General features: G+C 61.4%; 1 protein-coding gene across 1 annotated transcript; it reads left to right on the plus strand.

Annotated features, from left to right (window-relative positions):
* Positions 1 to 1,228: 1,228 nt before the first annotated feature.
* On the plus strand, positions 1,229 to 11,701 carry KIAA1755 (the record flags this gene model as incomplete). Its single annotated transcript, XM_079543257.1, has 16 exons — positions 1,229 to 1,325; positions 2,057 to 2,189; positions 2,370 to 2,586; positions 4,336 to 4,533; positions 4,772 to 5,996; positions 6,082 to 6,213; positions 6,728 to 6,851; positions 7,238 to 7,331; positions 7,981 to 8,067; positions 8,591 to 8,707; positions 9,007 to 9,105; positions 9,193 to 9,341; positions 9,732 to 9,870; positions 10,038 to 10,160; positions 10,672 to 10,863; positions 10,934 to 11,701. The coding sequence occupies 16 exons, from the start codon at positions 1,229 to 1,231 to the stop codon at positions 11,699 to 11,701; spliced, it is 3,894 nt and encodes a 1,297-aa protein (XP_079399383.1).
* Positions 11,702 to 17,679: the final 5,978 nt, after the last annotated feature.

Raw genomic sequence — 17,679 nt, forward strand, 5'->3', positions numbered from 1 at the left:
GAAAAACCCAGGGGCACTTGGTGAGAAAAGTGAGAGCACTGCAGCTGGTTCAAAGGGAACTTGGAACAGGTCCACAGCCAGGAAGAAAACTCTCTCTTTATCTGCTTCCAGGCAGCAAGCCCGCTGCCAGAGAGGGCCACTGTGAGTCCCTAGAGAGCTGCAGGGATCTCACTCACATTTCTGCAAAATGCCATTGGCATCGGGGTGCTGGCAGTTGCATCATCTGGATGCCAGGAGCTGCACGATCGGCATGCTAGGAGCTGCCAGCCCAGTGCTGCTCACCCTCACCCTCTGCTCCCTGCCCTGGAACCCCTCGGTTTGGCAGCACCTGAGCACACAGCCAGGGTAGTGCAGGGCCCTGCACCACTGTTTTTCCAGCTGCAGGCTCAGCGTGACCCGGTCCCAGCTGTTCCTGGGAGCAGAACAGGCTCTGGGCCAGCATGGAGTCACCAGCTGACTCCAGCCCTGATGGCTGCATCAGAAGCACACAGTTGGAAATGCTCAGGGACACCAGAGCCAAAAAAACAGGGGACACACTGAGTGCAGCGAGGAATGTTGATCTGCAGAGGAGGACTATGGCTGTGGGGACACAGCTGTCAGCAGCAGGGCTCCCGGTGGGATCCTGGCCCCAGAAAGCCACCCCCATGCTGGGATCCCCATCCCCACCCTCCCTGTGTCCCAGAGTCATGGTGACATCACAGGTTGCTGCAAAGCAGTCCTGCAGCCAGGGTGTCCCCCACCTGCTGGGAACTGTGCCCTCCACGGGGCACGTTGCCTTCGGACACCATGTCTGAGGGCCTCGGGTGGGGGACAGAAGGGGATCCAGAGAGCAGAAGGGGGTGAGTTTTCAGCAAAGTAAAAATAAAAATGCACAAATGGTGACCTCAGGCAGAGCCCAGGGGACTGAATGGTGGCTCTGTGCAGGCAGCAGGGCAGGGTGAGGGGCTGTACACAGCCTGTCCCACAGCTGCTCGGGGAAACGGGGCATGAAGAAAGGAAGAGGAGGGTGAGCTCATGGGGTCAGGAGCCACGGGGCACTGGGGGCCTCTGAGCTCAGCCCCGTGTGGGACAGCTCAGCCTCCAGCATCCCACTGTGCCCCCAGGTCTGGCTGCCTCAGGGCAGCGGGGGGGGCACAAGGCTGGGGGGAATGTAGAGCTGGATCCTATCCTGCTGAGCACGGCACTCTGATGGGAACACAGCTCCCACCAGGCCTGCTGTCACAGCATCATGCCCTCCTGCTCGCCTGTCCCCGTGCTGCAGGGGCACCCAGCCACCCCCCTCCTGCCTGCGGCCGCTGCAGCTTTCCAAAGGTTCTGGAGCCAAAGTGAGTTCTTGGGCTCACTTCAGAGGTAACCAGGCAATTAGAGACGGCCAGAGCATGAGCTCATACTCCCTCCTACCCTCGCACGCAGTGAAACTATAAAAAGGCTGAAGCAGAGTCTGTGAACCGGCACAATTAAAGGAGCAATTGGCAGCTGCTGGGGGGAAGGGAGGAGCTGCCTGGTGGCCCCAGTGCAGGAGGGTTCCTGGGGTTGCACTCAGCTGAGCGGAAGGCTGGTGGGGCAGCAGTCAGGCTGTGGGTCTGGAGCAGTGCAGGGCTGCAGAGCAGCTGTCCCACATGTGCTGTCCCACTCCGGGCTGCAAGCTGTGCCCGCAGACACGCTGTTGTGGCTGCAGCTCATGTACAGGGATGGAGCATCGCTGCCAAGCAGCAGCCCTCTGCCTTACGATGCACCAAACCTGCGGCTTTGGCTCGCGCACTGAGTGCTTTTGTACAACTTTCGGTCGCTCAATCACACGTTGTGCCCTCAAACAGGTACTTTCCAGAGTTGAATCATCCCAAAAAGCCGTGAAAAACACTTTTCTTCTGCTCTACTTTTGAGCCAATCCAGGAAAGGAAGCCCCCGAGTTTTGAATACAAAACAGCGAGAAGTGTTTTGTATCAACACAGCGCGTGTTTATTTAGAAAGGGAAAATCCACCGCAGCTCGTCCGTGCCTGCGTGTACGAGCACACGCTCACAGGCGTGCATTTCTCCCCGCGTTGTTCCTCGCAGCCCGGGACGGGACGTGCTTTGGCCCCGGAGCCGCACCGCGTGCGGGGACTCCGCGGGGCGGCGACGCAGAGCAGAGCGGGGCGGTGCGGGACGGGGCGGTGCGGGACGGGGCGGCGGGGCCGCATCCTGTGCGGTCTGCCCGCACTCCTCGGGCCGGCAGCGCGCCAGCTCCTCCCGGGGTTGCGGGACGGCCCCACGCGGCCCCACAGCCGGAGCCTCCGCGTCCCTCCGCCAGCCCCTCCCCTCCTCCGCTCTCGCACTTTTTCTTCTCTTTCTTTCTTTTTCTTTTTCTTTTTTTTTTTTTTTTTCCCAGCAGAGCCGCGGGCGGGGGGAAGGAGCAGCCCGTCCTCCGGCTCCGGGCGGGCCATGGGGCGGGGGGGGCCGGCAGCTCCGCAGCGCCCGCGGGCACCGGGACCGCACCGCGAAGCCGCAGCCGCCGAGGAGACCCCGAGGGCGGGAGGAAGCGCCGGACCCCGAGGAAGGACGAGCGAAAGCCCCCCCGGGCGCGCTGCCGCTGCCCGTTAACCATGGTAATGCCTTCTGCTTTGCTATCCTTTCCCCCGCACCTGCCGTCGGGGAGCCCCGACGAGGCGGAACCGTCGGGGGGCGGCGGTGTGCGGGGCTCGGATCGCCCCGCCGTTCTGCCGGCACCGCGGGCCGTGAAGCGGGGGCCGCTGCCCCGATCGGGGCCGAATTGAGGCTGAGCGCTGCGCTGCTCTTCTCCGTTCCCCGGTGTTCCTTCAACCTCCCTCCCCGCGAGACGGAGCTGAGCTGTGATGGGCTGCGGGTCCGGGCGTTCTCACCCCGCTCCTTCCCGATGGGGGGAGAGAAGAGGCTGTGCGGTCACCTCGTGGCTTCGGGCACGAGTTAACCAACCTTCCTGCAACCAGAACACCACTGCCCAGCCCGTCTCGTGTGGATAAATCACCGCTAAAAGTTATGGGTGGTTGGGGAGAAATATCAATCTCTATTTAACAGCACTTTGGCTTATTAAAATGGAAATGGCTTTGCAAATGTAAATCTTCTTGTGCTCCCTAATGCCTTTTGTTTCACTCCCTTGCAGCTGGAGGAGGGAAGGGGGCTCACTGGGTCCCGTTTGGTTTCTCCCCTCTCTCCACTCTCACCTCAGCCCTCTGCATGAGCACAGAGCTCTGCGCCGATCTCACCCCAAAGCCTCTCCCATGATGAAGTGCTCTGTGACACTTAACAAAACATTTCTGGACACTGTAGGCCAAAACGCCCTTTGGCACAGCCCGGGGTGCATCCGGTGCCTCCATCCGTCGGCCAATAATTTTCCCCAAGATGCTGTTCCCACTGCTTTAGGGAGGTCTGTTGCACTTTTAGCCCGTTCCCAGGAAAACAAGCTTCTACTGATCCGCCCACAGGCGAGCCCCTTTGGTTGGGTTTCATTGGGGGGAAGATTCTCCTCTTTCATCTCACTGTAGGGCCATTCCCCCTGTCAGACACCCTGCATTGTCTTTCCACGGGGTGAGTCCAGACTTCTTCCCTGGCGCCTTCCCATCCCAGACTGGGGAGCAGCGTGAGGTCAGGGCAAACTTCCTGCTGCCCCAGAAAGGATGTTGGTCCACACAGCACCAATCTGCCCCTATGTCTGCAATCCCTGCTCTGGGGCTCAGCTCCAGCATCAACTGTGCCTGGAGCCAGAGCTATGAGAAGGGCACTGCCTGCTTGTGGCCAAGCTGAGTTTGCATGCTTCTTGTGGCATCTCTTCCTCGCGTGCTGTCGCAGCTCTCTGCTCTGCAGCCACGTGCACACTCACCCTTGCTCTCCCTGTGTTGCAGCTGAGGCTTTAGATGAACATTCGGATCACTTCCTCCCATGCACGGCTGTGTCTACAAGCTCTGTGCAATTAATGTCTTTGCAAAACTGGGGAAGCAAAGTCAGCAGGGTGATCTGATGCATGACCCTAACCCTATGCCTTTGCCCATTTAGAAAGCTGTGCTTTGCTGGGGATGGGGCTGTGACTGGGCAGCACTCTTCTCAGAAAACCCTCCAGAGATTAATTTGGAGTTCGTCATATCCAGTGAAGTGTCTGAACCCAAACATCCCATCCATCTCCAGCTGCTTGGCCTTCCTCCTCTCCTCCAGCCGTTGCATTCCTGGGATCTGCTGAGCGCACATCTCTGCTTGGACTCCGCTTAACCCCTCAGCTGCTGCAGGGCCACTTTCCCCACTGGGGGCTGTGGGGTGCAGCTGGGCTCTGAGGTGTGCTGTGGGCTCCCAGGGGTGGCTGACAGCACCCTGCTTTCCTCCCGCAGGACTCGCAGTCCTTGGATGCAGCGGTGCAAAGCGCCCTCCGCTCCCTCTATCCGCCCTTCGAAGCCACGGCCCCGACTGTGCTGGGCCAGGTGTTCCGCCTGCTGGAGAGCAGCTACCAGGGTGACGGGCTCTGCTGCCTGCTGGACTTCCTCATCCCTGCCAAGCGCCTCTTCGAGCACGTGCGGCGGGCGGCCTGTGTAAGCGGATGAGCTGCCCCGTGCTTTGCTCCCCCATGCCCCACTGTGCCTTAAAGCGTGATGCCCTGCACAGCCGTGCCCTGCCCTGGGCTGCACATCCCATCACCATGGGGGGAGCACTCAGCCCCCTGGGAATGGCCACAGGCTCAGCATGGTTTCACGAGTGGGATCTCACTGCCAGGAAGCACCGGAGCCGCAGAGGCTCTTGCTGATGCCCTGCATTCTCCCTCCCTTGCAGGCTCCCTACTCCAACTGCATCTTCCTGCACGAGGGCTGGCCCTTGTGTCTGCATGAGAAGGTGGTGGTGCACCTGGCACCTCTCAACCCACTGCTGCTGCGTGCCGGGGACTTCTACCTGCAGGCAGAGCCCTGCCAGGAGCACACAGCACGCATCGCCCTCAAGCACCTCTCACCAGACCTGGACAGCGTGCAGGAGACGCCCATCCCCGAGGCTGCTTATGCACTGCTCTTCACCAACGAGTGGCTGGAGGAGATTAATTGCAACCATGCTGGGTCCCCCCTGCACACCTGCCTGGTGGCCACTGAGAATGGCATCACCCCGCTGCCGTGGAGCAAGATTGCCTCACCAGAGTTTGTCGACAAGCCCAAGGCTGGACCCAGTGGCACACCTGTGGGTGCACCAGGAGGCCCCAGTCAGGAGCCAGCAGCACCAACTGAGCCAGTGGCATCGATCACACCCACACCCCATGGCGCAGCACAGAGCTCAGTGCCCTTCGGCAACATCGCCGGCGTCGTCCCAGGCTGCAGAGACAGCCGGAAGCCAAACCAGGGGAGGTACCCGGGGTTGATCAAGGTGGAGCAAGCAGGGTTGAGGCAGAACCCGACCACTCTGGCCATTCCCAGCCTGCAGGATATCATCAGCCAGAACCTGGAGGGGGAGTACGTGGAGCTGCTGCAGCTCTCCCAGCAGAACCTGGGCCTCCTGGCCACATCCCGCTCTGCGGCGGCACAGCCCTGGACGGGCTCCTGGCCCTGCGGGGGAGTGTTGAGCTCCCAGGAGGGTCCCTGCACCCCGTGCCAGAGAAGGAGGCTGAGCGGGGAGCCTGGGCCGCACGGCTCGCGCTGCCGGCACCGCGACTCCTACCTGGCCGCCCTTCAGAACCCAGTGAGCTTTGGCCCCGCGCTGATGGCAGCCATCCTGGAGGAGCCCGACAGCTCTGCACCCCTAGCTGAGCCCCTTGAGCCATGTGGGAGCAGGGCCGGCACCCCCTGCCCCCGCAGGGCTCGTTCCGGAGGCTCAGGAGGGCAGGCGGTGGGGCAGCGCAGCCCCCATGTGCCCTCAGCCCCCACTCGCTCAGAGGCAGCGGGCTCCGGCCACAGGTTCTCCTTCCTGAAGGGCCCTCGGCTCGGGGACAGCGCGGGCAGCCAGCATGAGGGTGGCTGGAGGAAGGTGTCTGCCATTTACTCACCCAGGATGGGCAGAGCCAAGCCGGCCGGGAAAGGTGATGACCACGCGGGGCTGCGGGGTGCCGCGTTTCTCTGCCCCATCGCACTTTGTCAACCCCTCTCCTCTGTCCCCATGGGCAGGTGCAGATGTGGCAGCTGCAGCCCCTGCAGAGGAACGGTCCCTGCAGAGCACCATCAGACAGAACGGCCCCTCCGTGCTCTGGCAGGAGCTGCACGCCGGGCTGCTGCACTCAGGCATCGTCTGCCTGCCAGGTACAGGGAGCAGCTGCCTTCTGCTGGGAAGCGGTTTGGGGGGGAGGTCTCAGGGCTTTGCTCCCAAGAAAGCCCCCACCTTGGAAATTTCCCTTCATCCGGGCACAAAAAAAAGTCAGGCAGCGTGCTCTGAGCAGCTGACACGGCTCCCAGCTGCACGCAGCCCTCCCACACCATTCCTCACAAATGAAGCTTTTCAGCTTTTAGCTGCCAAACGGCAAACGTTTGGATTCTTCCTTTTCCCAAGAACTGAAAACCTATGGCAGAAACGTCCTTGTTTTCTGGGGGGAAATCATCCTCATCATCTGAACCATGGCATTTCCAGGGCTAGTGAGCATGCGAGGGCCCTCAGGGGCTGGCGCAGCCCTCGCTGCCCCTCTGCGGGGATCAGGCACAACTGGATTCAGGCAGGTCTTGTGCCTGACCTCCTGTGAAATGCCAGTGTGAGCTGTGCAGAGACCCCAGGGCCGGCTGGTAGGGAAGGAGAGGTCAGTGTCCTGCTTCAACTCCGCAGGCGGCACCGACAAGCTGGGCAGGGCTCTCCTGCAGGTGTCCACCAGCAGCAGTGCCTGGGGGGCCACGTGGTGCTCAGCTGCCGAGCTGGCAAGGCTGCTCCTCTGCCTCTGCTCCCTCCCAAGGTAAGGGCTGAGAGGACCTGAGCCCCCCCCCCAGTTACCTGCATCCTGAATGCATCCTTTGGGCACATCTCACGTGCACCCATTGGGCACGTTCCATTTACACCATTTGGGCACATCCCACAGGCTCCTTGCCATGTCCACACCCCCCACTGCAGCCACCCTTGGGCGGGGGGTGCGTACCCTGTGCCTCTGCCCAGCACTGGCACTGCCACCCCACACTGCTGAGCTGGGGTTACCAATGGGGATGAGGCCACAGCTCCAGTGCTGCTGTTTCTCCTGGGGACAGGCATTGCTCTGCCTCCCAGCGGGGTCGAATCCCGGAGAGCATCCTCTGCTGACCTGTGGGATTTGCCTCCTTGTTACTGTGTTGTGTTTCCATGTGCCAGGAAGGATGCGAAGGACAGCGGGCTGACAGCCGTGGTGGATGCCAGGAAGCAGCCTCCCTCTCCCACTCTGTACTCCGCTCTCCGCTCCATCCAGGTATGCTGGGGTTGTTCTGTAGGTGCCAGCTGTGTGCATGCAGCCCCTGTTCCATGGCAGCTACAGCGCCAGCCCTCTTGAGCCCTCACATCCCATCCCCCCAGCTCAGAGCAGCCCTACAGGCAGCCCAGCCCTGAGATGCCCGAGGCTGTGCTTTTATCTCACTCACAGATTTTCCCCGTTAGCGCCATGGTGTGGATTTACTGGGACAGATATAAGCATCCTGCAGCATCATCACCATGCATTTATTTAGGAAAATCGCATCTCTTACTGCCTTCTCATCCCCAGATTCCCCACAGGACCGGCAACTCTCAAACAACCTCCCCTTTGTTCCCAAAGTTGCTGCTCAGTCTCTAATTCTGGGCACGTCCACAGTGGCGCGGGCAGCCCCTGACCAGGCACAAAGACCCCATTTCCTCTGAGCAGAGCCCCCCATGCAGAGAAACGTCACTGGTGTGAGGGAAGGGACTTGTTCAAGGGCCACTTTCCATGGGTTCCTTCTGCCAGCGGATGTATTCTGTGGATAGGGACAGCGATATGGGGACTGGTACCATTTTTTCCCTTGGTTACCCATGGCTGAGGTTGACTTGGATCCAATGGCCAGGGCAGCGCAGCAGGGCGTGCAGCAGTGACTGTCCTTCCTTCACAGAACATCTCACCGGGTTGCATCCACACCGTGCTGCTGCTGGCTGAGAAGGAGCCATCTGCTCCCCGTGAGAAGCTGCCTGGGCTGCAGGTGAGAGCTGTCTGCCCCATCCCCTCCTCATGTCCCTCTGCTTTATCCCACGGCAGCAGCACCCCACATCCCATGGGGTGACAGCAGCCTCCCAGTTTGGAGCACCCTCCATCCCCTCACTGGAGATCCCGCTCCCCACTTTGGGGCTCACTGCTGCCGTGGCTCTGCTGAGCTGTACCAAAGGTTGCCTGGTGTTTCCCCATCACAGCCATCAGCCAAACGCAGGTGTCAGGGTGATAAATCTAAACCTGAAAGGGTTTATTGTTCATCCAGTGCTGCTCACTGTAATTAATATCATGTGAAATATTAATGAGCCCGATTACCTCGTTTGGATGTCATGGCAGATTACTGCAGTCCCAGTGACATCCCAAGCATTCAAACACAGCGGAGCCGCAGGGGGGGCGCAGCCGGAGCTGCACTGCACACTCAGGGCCGCGGGGGAATGAGGGCCACGTTCCCTGGCTCCAAGCTGCCCCTGGGGGACGGGACCCATGCAGTCCCTCAGGAGCTCCATGCCCTGCAGGTGGAGACACTGACATCACTGAAGGCTCTGGGCCGCTTCGTCGACAGCTCCCAGGTGACGGCGGAGCTGGAGGGCAGCTTCCCCTACTGCCACGGCGAGTGGGTGCAATTCTTCCAGGTGTCCACTATCACACCATCAGCTCCTCCTCCCTTCCCGTAGTTCCCCTCAGTCCCCAAAGTGCAAAGCACAGAGCAGCCTTCCCGTCCCATCCCTATCCCCAGCATAGGACAGCTTGCTGCTGGCCTGGCTCCTGCCGTCACTTGCCCATCCCTTCCTCACTGGCTTTCACGTGATGTCCCCAAAGCACTCCCCACTCTTGTCAGTTGCTCTGGCAGTGATCCTCTTGCTCCCCGCTGCAGCCCCTGCTCCCGTCCCACTGCCTGCACATCCCTGCTCACCCCTGTGCTTCCCAACAGAGGCTGCAGCCCTTCACCGCCAGCCTCAGGCGGGCATTGGAGCTGCTGCAGAGCTGCATCCAGGAGCTTCAGAGCGCTGATGGTGTGGCGGGGATGCAGGTACCGGGGCTGTGCCCATCTCCATCCCTCACTGCACAGCCTGAGCTGCCCGTCCTGCAGCCCCCGCTGAGTGCAGTCTCTCGGCAGGATGCGGCCGCAGGCATCGAGAGGCACCAGGAGCTGATGCGCAGGGTGCTGAGCGACCCGCAGCTGCTGTGCCTGCAGCACGAGGGGGGCGCCGTGCTGGCCCGGCTGCGCAGGGATGCTGCCCGGCTCCGAGCCTCACCCCACGTCAGGTACGGGGCAGAGGGGCCGGGACCACCTCCCCGCCAGCAGCACCTCCCAGCGCTGCCACCCGCTGCCCAGCACCCTTCTGCCGTGCCCACACCCCGTGCAGGAATCCCGCTGGGGAACCGCAGGGTGCCGGGCTGTGTGCTCCGAGCTCCCAGCGCCTGCAGCCATCCCACGGGCCTGTCTCAGACAGAGCCACTAGATGGGGCCAAGCCCCGGTGCTGCTGCACATGTCCTGCGGTGCCGCTCCCACCCAGCAATGCCCATCACGTCCAGCGGTGCCGCTCACGTCCAGCTCCTGCTGCAGACACCCAGCCCTGCGCTGCCAGCCCCTGACCCTAACCTCAACCCCAACCCTCACCTAACCTCAGCCCTAACCCTTCTCCCCCATGCAGGGCTGGCATGGACGCGGCCGAGGCGCGGTACGCACAGCTGGAGGAGGAGCTGCACCTCCTGGTCTCGCTGTCCAACAGCCGCCTGGAGCGGCTCAGCGCCCTGCGGAAGGTGCGGGAGCTGGAGGGCGAGCTGGATGAGGTGGGTGCTGGAGCAGCGTTTCCTCAGCTTCTAGTGGTGGAGGAAATGCAGATAATGACAGGATTGCCCTGGGTTTTAATTATTGGTGCTGTGCATAACCAGGCAGTGCAGGGAAGGGAAGGGCAGTGCTTGGGGCCGTCCCACTGACCCCCACCCGCTCCCCACAGCTCAGGCAATGGCTGGATGGAGAGGGAGCAGCGCGGCTGCGTGAGATGGGAGCTGAGGAGTGCAGCTCTGACAGCTGTGAGAGGTCCACAGAGCGCTGGAGTGAGTTCCTGCTGCAGGCAGCGGTACGTACGGCCACCTCCGGTGTCACCTCCCAGCACAGCACACTGCCCAGCACTGGGCACAAACATCAACGTGCAAAATTAGAGCAGGGTTCCGATGCCCTTACAGACTTTGGTGTACTCAGCCCAGCTCTCCCAGGCTGGGAATGAGACCTCTGTGCAAAATGAGTTTCTTTCAGCCATGGCTGTTGCTCCCAGCTCTGCTACCCTGGGGCTGCTCCTTGCTCACTGCTGCAGTCAGGGCCCTTAATTTCTCATTCTGCACAGGGAAGAAGCAATACAGACCCACTCAGGGCAGTGCAGTCTGTGTGGTGCAAAGCCAGGCCACGCGGAGCAGAGATGTGCAGAATGCCTGATGCTTTGCTGCCTCTCACCTGCCCTGAACGGCCTCTCCGCATGCACTGAGCACACAGCTCTGGCTCTGGCGTGGAGCGCTCTGAGCTGAGAGCTGCACTGAGCTGAGAGCCATCAGCACTGCTCCCGGTGTGAATCTCACTGCAGTGCCTACCTGCAGGCCCAGCACCGGCACGGCCTGGCGCTGTGTGAGCAGGCAGACAAGCTGCAGGATTCTGTGTCCCCCGAGGCTGAGCCCTTGCAGGCTGCCGTGGCCCTGATCCGAACGAAGCTGATGAGCTTCCAGCAGCGCATGGAGCAGCGGCAGGCAGAGCTGGAGATGCTACACGAGCTGCGTCAGTTCTCCAGCAAGGTGGGTGCACGCTGCCCGGGCGCGGTGCAGGCAGGCAGCAGGACGCGCAGCACCGTGCATTGTTTTGCAGATCACTTGCCTGAACGCGGGCTGCAGGCAGTGCTCGGCGCAGGCGAAGCACGGCGGGGTCCCCGCGGGGCGGCCCGAGGCTCTGCAGCGCCTGGAGAGCTCGTTCCAGAGGCTGTCGGTGGAGTTCTCCACGGAGAAGCTGCAGGAGATGCGGGCGCAGCTGCGCCGGATGCAGAGCAGCAGCGGGACGGGGGCCTGGACGGCAGCGTGGCACAAATACCAGGAGACGCGGCAGAGCCTGGAGGCGATGCTGGCCGAGCTGTGGGAGGGGTCGGCAGCCACCGCTCCGGGCCGTGGGGCCGTTCAGGCTTCGGGGCAGCCCTCAGCCGGCAGCTCTTGCGGCCGTGCCGCGGGCACGGAGCGGCACGATGCCGCCCGCTCACCTCCAAGCTCCCCACGGCCGCGCTGCAGCTCCCTCCCGACGTGCGGCAGTGGAACCCCACCGCGCACCAACAGGAGCCCATCCCAGCTCCGCAGCCCGCCCTGCTGCGTGTCCCCCTCCCCACCGCGTGCCCCCCTCTGCGGTCAGCCCCCAGCACACGGCTCAGCACGTCCTCGAGGCGATGCAGCGCAGTACTTCCAGGTCTCCAGCCATAGCAGCTTCTCCTCTGAGGACTCCGACACGCAGAACTCCGCCGAAGAAACCCCAGCGACGATCTCGGCTGTGCCTCAGGACTTGGGGCCTCCGGGTAGCCCCCAAAAGCCCTCCCCAATTGTGTATCTGGAGAACCACCGTGCCACAGGGCTGGGCAGGGCAGACGCCAAGTGAAGGTGACCCCCAGTCCCGGGGACGCATGGGGACGTGCCCTGCTCAGGGGTAAAATGTGGGCGCTGCTGCCCAGTGCTCAGAGCCCATTGGTTTTTCAGTCTTTCAGCATTTAACACTCCATGAAGTAGCCATAACCCCACTTACTGGCCCTCACCGGGTTAATTGTTAATCTGCCAGGTGAGGCGATCCTCCTGCAAAGTGCATTTATCAGCACCAGGGCTGGCATGCCCATGTCCCATGATGGGCTGAGGGATGCAGAGCCCCATCCATGCCCCTGCAACCACGGTGCCATCCTGGCGACAGGGACAATGGGCGCTTTTTTTTTGGATGCACTCATTAACGTGCCACTAATTACATTAATGCCAATAAAGCTCCTGGAGCAGTGGTCGTGGAGCACAGTGGGGAACTGCGTCCTGCTGGCTTCTGGGGGCCGGTGCTGCCAGGAGCCCCACTGCACACTGCAGATGCCACAGCCACGGCGCCGACCCTCCCAGCAGCTCGTGGTCGGACTCACCACCAAAAAGCCCTGCAGCAGCTCACGGGAGCCCCCTCCCTGTTGTTAGGGTTGGCAGAAGCAGCTCTGTCTGCAGTTCTCCCTCTGTCCCACCTGGTCCCTGCAGGTCTGTAGCTGATCCCTCCCATCACCGTCCGATCCTTGGGACTTGGCCCCTGCCTGCTCCATCCCACAGCCCTGCATGGGACACACATGGTGCAGGAGAGCAGGCGGGGCTGGGATGGGGTGACCATGAGCTAGCCAAGGGAACTCTTGCAAAATGCAATATCTCACATAGAGTCTGGTCCAGAAAAACACAGCCCTACTCCCAGCTGTCATATGGGCACGGCTGGCTGTCCCACACGGCACAGCTCCCCAGCATAAAGGGCACATGGTGCCCATCCCAGAGTTTGTAAGCATCAGTCATACCCCCCTCCAGCCTTGTTTGTGCCAAATTCACCAAAGTGGGCTGGTCCCCATGGGTAGGTGCTGGCAGCACAGCGATCGCTCCCATGGCATCTCTTCGATCCGCTGACCCCACTCCTCCCCACTCATTTCCCTGGTAACACTTCTGCCAGTGCCTCCTGCAATCCTGATAGCTGAGGTCTGTCTCATTCCTTTTGGCTTGAAAGGAATTACTCCAGAGAGGTGCGGGTGGCCCTGTGTGACCCATTGGGACAAGCCCAGCTGGTTTGCTCCATTTTCCAACTATCCCCACAGTACAAGTTCCTCTGAGGTCCATCCATGCTGGAGTTGCTCTTCATCTCTTTCGCAGCACCGCCGCAGTCCCAGTGCTGCTGGAAGACAAAAACACTCATCGACACCTTTGTCATCTTTAGGATGGATTGTTCCAATTAATTCCGGGTGCCTCTCAGCCCACTGTGAAAGGGTGGCTGCAGCCACATCGGGTGGCAGCAGAGCGGGATCTCGTCGGTGCCATCATATAATCCAGGAGACAAAATCCCCCCAGCAGCCCCGAGTCAAACCCCATAATGGCTGCAGGCTGCTCTGCTGGCATACAGCAACAACACTGCAGTGCTCCGAGAGGAGCTCCGTGCCGAGATGTTTCCCCTTCCTCATGTAACCGTGAGCTCAGCACTGGGGGTCTGCTGTCCCACCGCCCAGCCCAGCCTGGCCCACACGCTGTGGGTTTTCCACGTTGTTTTGGAAGTCAGAGAAGAGCAGCGTTTCCCATGGAGAAAGAGAATCATCTCTCAAACCCGGTTACAATCTCTTCCCAATAAAACAAACAATGGCTTTCCTGTTGTTCTTCTTTTTCCAAAAGGAAAAAAAAAAAAAAATCCACAGTAATATGGTATTTTGCAAACCCTGAGGTTAATTGATAAAAGATAGGAGAGCTTCCAGCTCCTCAGCAGACAGAAAAGCATTTTCTCGTGATGCTCGGAGCTCCCTGCCCACCTCTGTGCTCATGGTGGGGTGCATCCTCCCCAAAAGTGTTTTTGTAACATTCTGCACAAATTTTTCTTAGCTCCACTGCTCCTTCAGTGCCTGATTTATGGCTCCGGGTCTGACCAATTAAGCTATAACCTTTCCAGAAAGGCAAGTGCAGGAGTTAATCAATGTCTCTTTCCCACCCAGGAAATGGCAAAGCCATTTGTCAGGAGCTGTGGGGGGTCCCCAGGAGCTGCGCTCCCCAGCGGGGCCACGGCCCACCTGCACTGCTGCGTGGTACGCTTCCTTCCAAACCAAAGGGATGAATGAATGATGGGTGCAGAAGGAAGAAAACAGAGCTGGGCAATGGGTTCAGGCGGGCACTGAGCCCCCAGAGCTGGGCACAGGGCTCTGTGCTCCTGTTATGGCAGCCCCTGGGCAATACGGGGCACAGGACGGGGGCCTGGCACAGAGCGTGCTGCTCATGTCCAGACCTGTGCTCACTGCACACAGCCAAGGATTGGGGCATTGGTTTCTGCAGGTAAGCACAGAGTCCTGGTGCCTGGGGAGCTGAGCTTCAGTGCTGCTCTGTGTGGTGCCTTTGGCTGAGAGGAGAGATCCCTGGGCTGCATTACTGCGTCCAGGCTCCTGCTCCTGCCCTAAACTGGGACAAATGCAGAGGCCAAGAAATTCCTGACAGCGGGGGCAAAGATGGCACCAAGTATGGAACACCAACGCCCAGCACAACCCCAACCTGACCCAGGGGGTCCTGAGCCCTCCCCCAAAGGTGGCACACAGCTGTGACGGGAGCTGCCCTGGGCACAGGGCTGTGGGGCACTGAGGTGACACAGGTTCATCACCGGAGATGTGAGCACATCATTCATCCCAGCGCCTGAAAAATGCATCTCAGAGGTGCACCGCTGCAAATCAAAGCCCTGAGCAGGGAGTGGAGGCCGTCCCGATCCATCCAGAAAACGGCTGTCAGAAACCACAGAGGTGTGGGATTACTGAGGAAACACGAAGGCATGGTGCGGAGAGCAGGGCTGGGGTTCTTCCAGAGAGCTGCTTGGAAATGACACCCAGCAGCTGGAAATGGGCTCACTACGGGGGGAAGCCGTTCAGCTCACAAAGAGAGCACTGAGCCCTGCTCTACACAGCTGGCACCCGATGCCACACGGTCCATGGGCACATCCCAGGGCTGTCAGAGCGCCGGGGCTGGCATGGAGCTCAGAGCTGGATGAAGGGGGGCAGGGAGGGTTGGCTTCTCCTCATCTTAAATAGAAAACACAGGTTGGGCTGTAGAACAAAGGTCGTGAAATCACGCATTCCTCCCTGAGCCTCCCCCCAGCCATGTGGCCCAGCACTTTGCACCCAAGGTTTCCAGAGAAGGCGCTCATGAGCACTTTGCTCCCAGGGTTTCCAGAGAAGGAAACTGGCTGCCCAGCTCTCCCCTTGGGGCTTCTCTTGGCACTCCTCGGGAATCGAGGATTTGCACAGCTCAGCTTTTGCCTCTCCACTGCTGTCCTGCACCACAGTGGGGTGACGCTGGGATGATACACGGATGACACCGGGTGACACCGGGGTGACATCAGGGTGCCACCAGAGCACACCGCACCCCTCAGACCGGCCCATCCCAGACCCCCAGCACAGCTCCCAGAGCCCCGTGGTGGCAGTGGGAGCTCAGGACACCCCCACCCACTTCTGCCCCCACCCCAGCTGTACGGAGAGCATCCCAGGGCGGAGGAGCCCAGCACAGGCCGAGCACTCAGAGGCAGCTGACGGCGTAGCTCAGGGCTCAGGGAAGACACTGTCCCTTTCAGGGTTTGTTTGCTCTCCTAACTCAGGATGTGCCTTGCGTGGGGCTGGGTGTAGCTCGCTGCACACCCAGCATAGCAAACAGCCGGGACATGGGCACAGCCCCTTTGAAGCTGCTCCAGCAGCGGGTGGGAGCGGGGCAGGCACAGCCCTCCGTGGAACACCTTGAGCACATGGGCTATTTTGGGCATCCAGCAGAGCAAACTCCCTCTTAATGCATCCTTGTCTTACTAAGGAGAGTAAAAATAACACCATCATCACGGCCACCTCCCGCCTGCAGCATTTCCACTGCAGGGCAGACAGAACCCCCCTGTGTGCAGGGGTAAACGGAGAGGGCACCAACTGTGAGTGGAGGGATTCCTCCTGCAGGGATGCAGGGTCAGAGCTGGCTCCCACTGCCCCAAATGGGAGCTGAGACACAGCTATAGCCCAGGTACCACCGCTACTCTGTGCTTGGCTGTGCAGGAACCATCTTTGTGCCACCAGCTCCATGCCATCAGCCCCAGCATCGCACCCACCATGCATGCAGACTCCTGCTGGGCAGCTGATCCCGAGTCGGGGCAGAGCTGAGCGAGAAAAATCTGTTTCAGATCACTCCAAGAATTCGGTGCCATCACACGGCTGTTTGTCATGCACCAACCAGAGCAAATCAAACACATCCGAATGCTGCACCCCGGGCTGCAGAGTTTATCCAGAGTTCACATGCAGTGAGACGGAAGCGAGGGCTTGTGTGGACAGAAATGAGCCTGCATCCTTGGGGTGAGCCTGCGTGCATTGACACTGCATTGGCACAAAACTGCTGGTGGCAGAGGCTCCAGCACACTGCAAGTGGAGCTGGGAGTGGGGTCAGCTCGGGACAGGCAAAACCCTGCTGCCAGGAAGGACCCCAATGCCTACAACCCTGCAGTAGGGGGAGGGCATCCAGTGCCTGGAAGCTGGCAGCCCCCACAGCCCTGCAGCCCCTGCTGCCCCATGGGAATATTCAGCCCTGCACTGCCTGTGGGGCCAGCACTGAGGGGCCCAGTAGGAGAGGGGGGAGCTCCTTCCCATTGCTGCCACAGCCTCAGTGTGCACACACAGATGATGGAGAGATGCGGGAAGGCTTCAGTTAAAGCCATCTGCCCGATGGAGAGGGGGGCTGCAGAACCAGCTGTGCGATGCAGAACACACCGGGCTCTCAGTATTTCCGATGGGCTCGGGGTCTCCGCAGTGCTGATAGGGTTGGGGTGTTGGCAGCGTCAGTGGGGTTGGGGTCCGGCAGTTCTGATGGGGTTGAGGTATCAGTGGTGGGGGGCCGTGGCAGCCTTGGGGCACACGGGGAAGGCAGGGAGCGGGCCGGGCGCTGTGGGGCTGCTGGTTCACCCTCGGAGCCCTCCAGCAGATCTTCCCTCAAGCATCGTCCGGGGCCGTGTTTACGGGAAGGGGGCGGCTGCGGCGGCTCCGAGGCGGCTGGGAATGGCAGCATATGGAGATAAGGGACGGGGGAGGAAAACTTTATAAGGAGAAAACATTCCCGAGCTCCTGGCACCGCGGTGGGGGCCGCGCAGCCCCTCTCCCCTCCCGCCTCGCCCCTTTTCCCGGAAAGCGCTGGGGCTGCGAGAAGGGACGGCTCCGGGGAGGGGCGGCAGGTGCGGGGCCGACGGGGCTGAACCCCCCCCTCCCCCTCCAAAGTCCCGTGGGTTGGGATTATTATTTTTTTCGGTTGTTTAAAATAGGTGGGACCAAACCCACTCGGTTTCCTGGAAACTTCGTTTTCATTCCCCCCCGGCCCCGGCCCCGGGGGAGGGCGCTGCGCCCGCGCTATAAAGGCAGCGGGAGGCGGCGGCACCGGGACCGGGACCGGACGGGACCATGGCCGAAGGTAAGAGCCCGCCGCCAGCGCGGGGCTCCGGCCCGTTCCCGCGAGCCGCGATCGGGAGCGCAAAAGGCGGCAACGGTTCCGTCCCCGGCCGCGGCGTGCGGGACGGAGCGACGCTGTGCCACGCACGGGGCTCCGCGGGGCGCTGCGGGACCGGGGTCGTGCGCCGCACGTCGGGCCGGTTGGAGGAGGCGGTCCTGCTGCAGAGCTGCTGTGCCGGACGGGAGTCCTCCTCCGAAGGGCTTCTGGGAGCCCCGTGCGGGGCGCGGACAACCCGCACCTGTCCCGGAGCCTCCGGGGGCCGCGCTGCGCTGCGGGCGCACGGCCGTCACACCGCCTCCTGAACGCTGGCGGCCGGGGGAGAGTTGCTGCCAAACTGTGCAGGGCTTCGCTTTGTGCTTTGTGCTAAAACCTGCGGGG

This window comes from Tetrao urogallus (genome assembly GCF_951394365.1).
Source record: "Tetrao urogallus genome assembly, chromosome: 16".
Classification (NCBI taxonomy): domain Eukaryota; kingdom Metazoa; phylum Chordata; class Aves; order Galliformes; family Phasianidae; genus Tetrao; species Tetrao urogallus.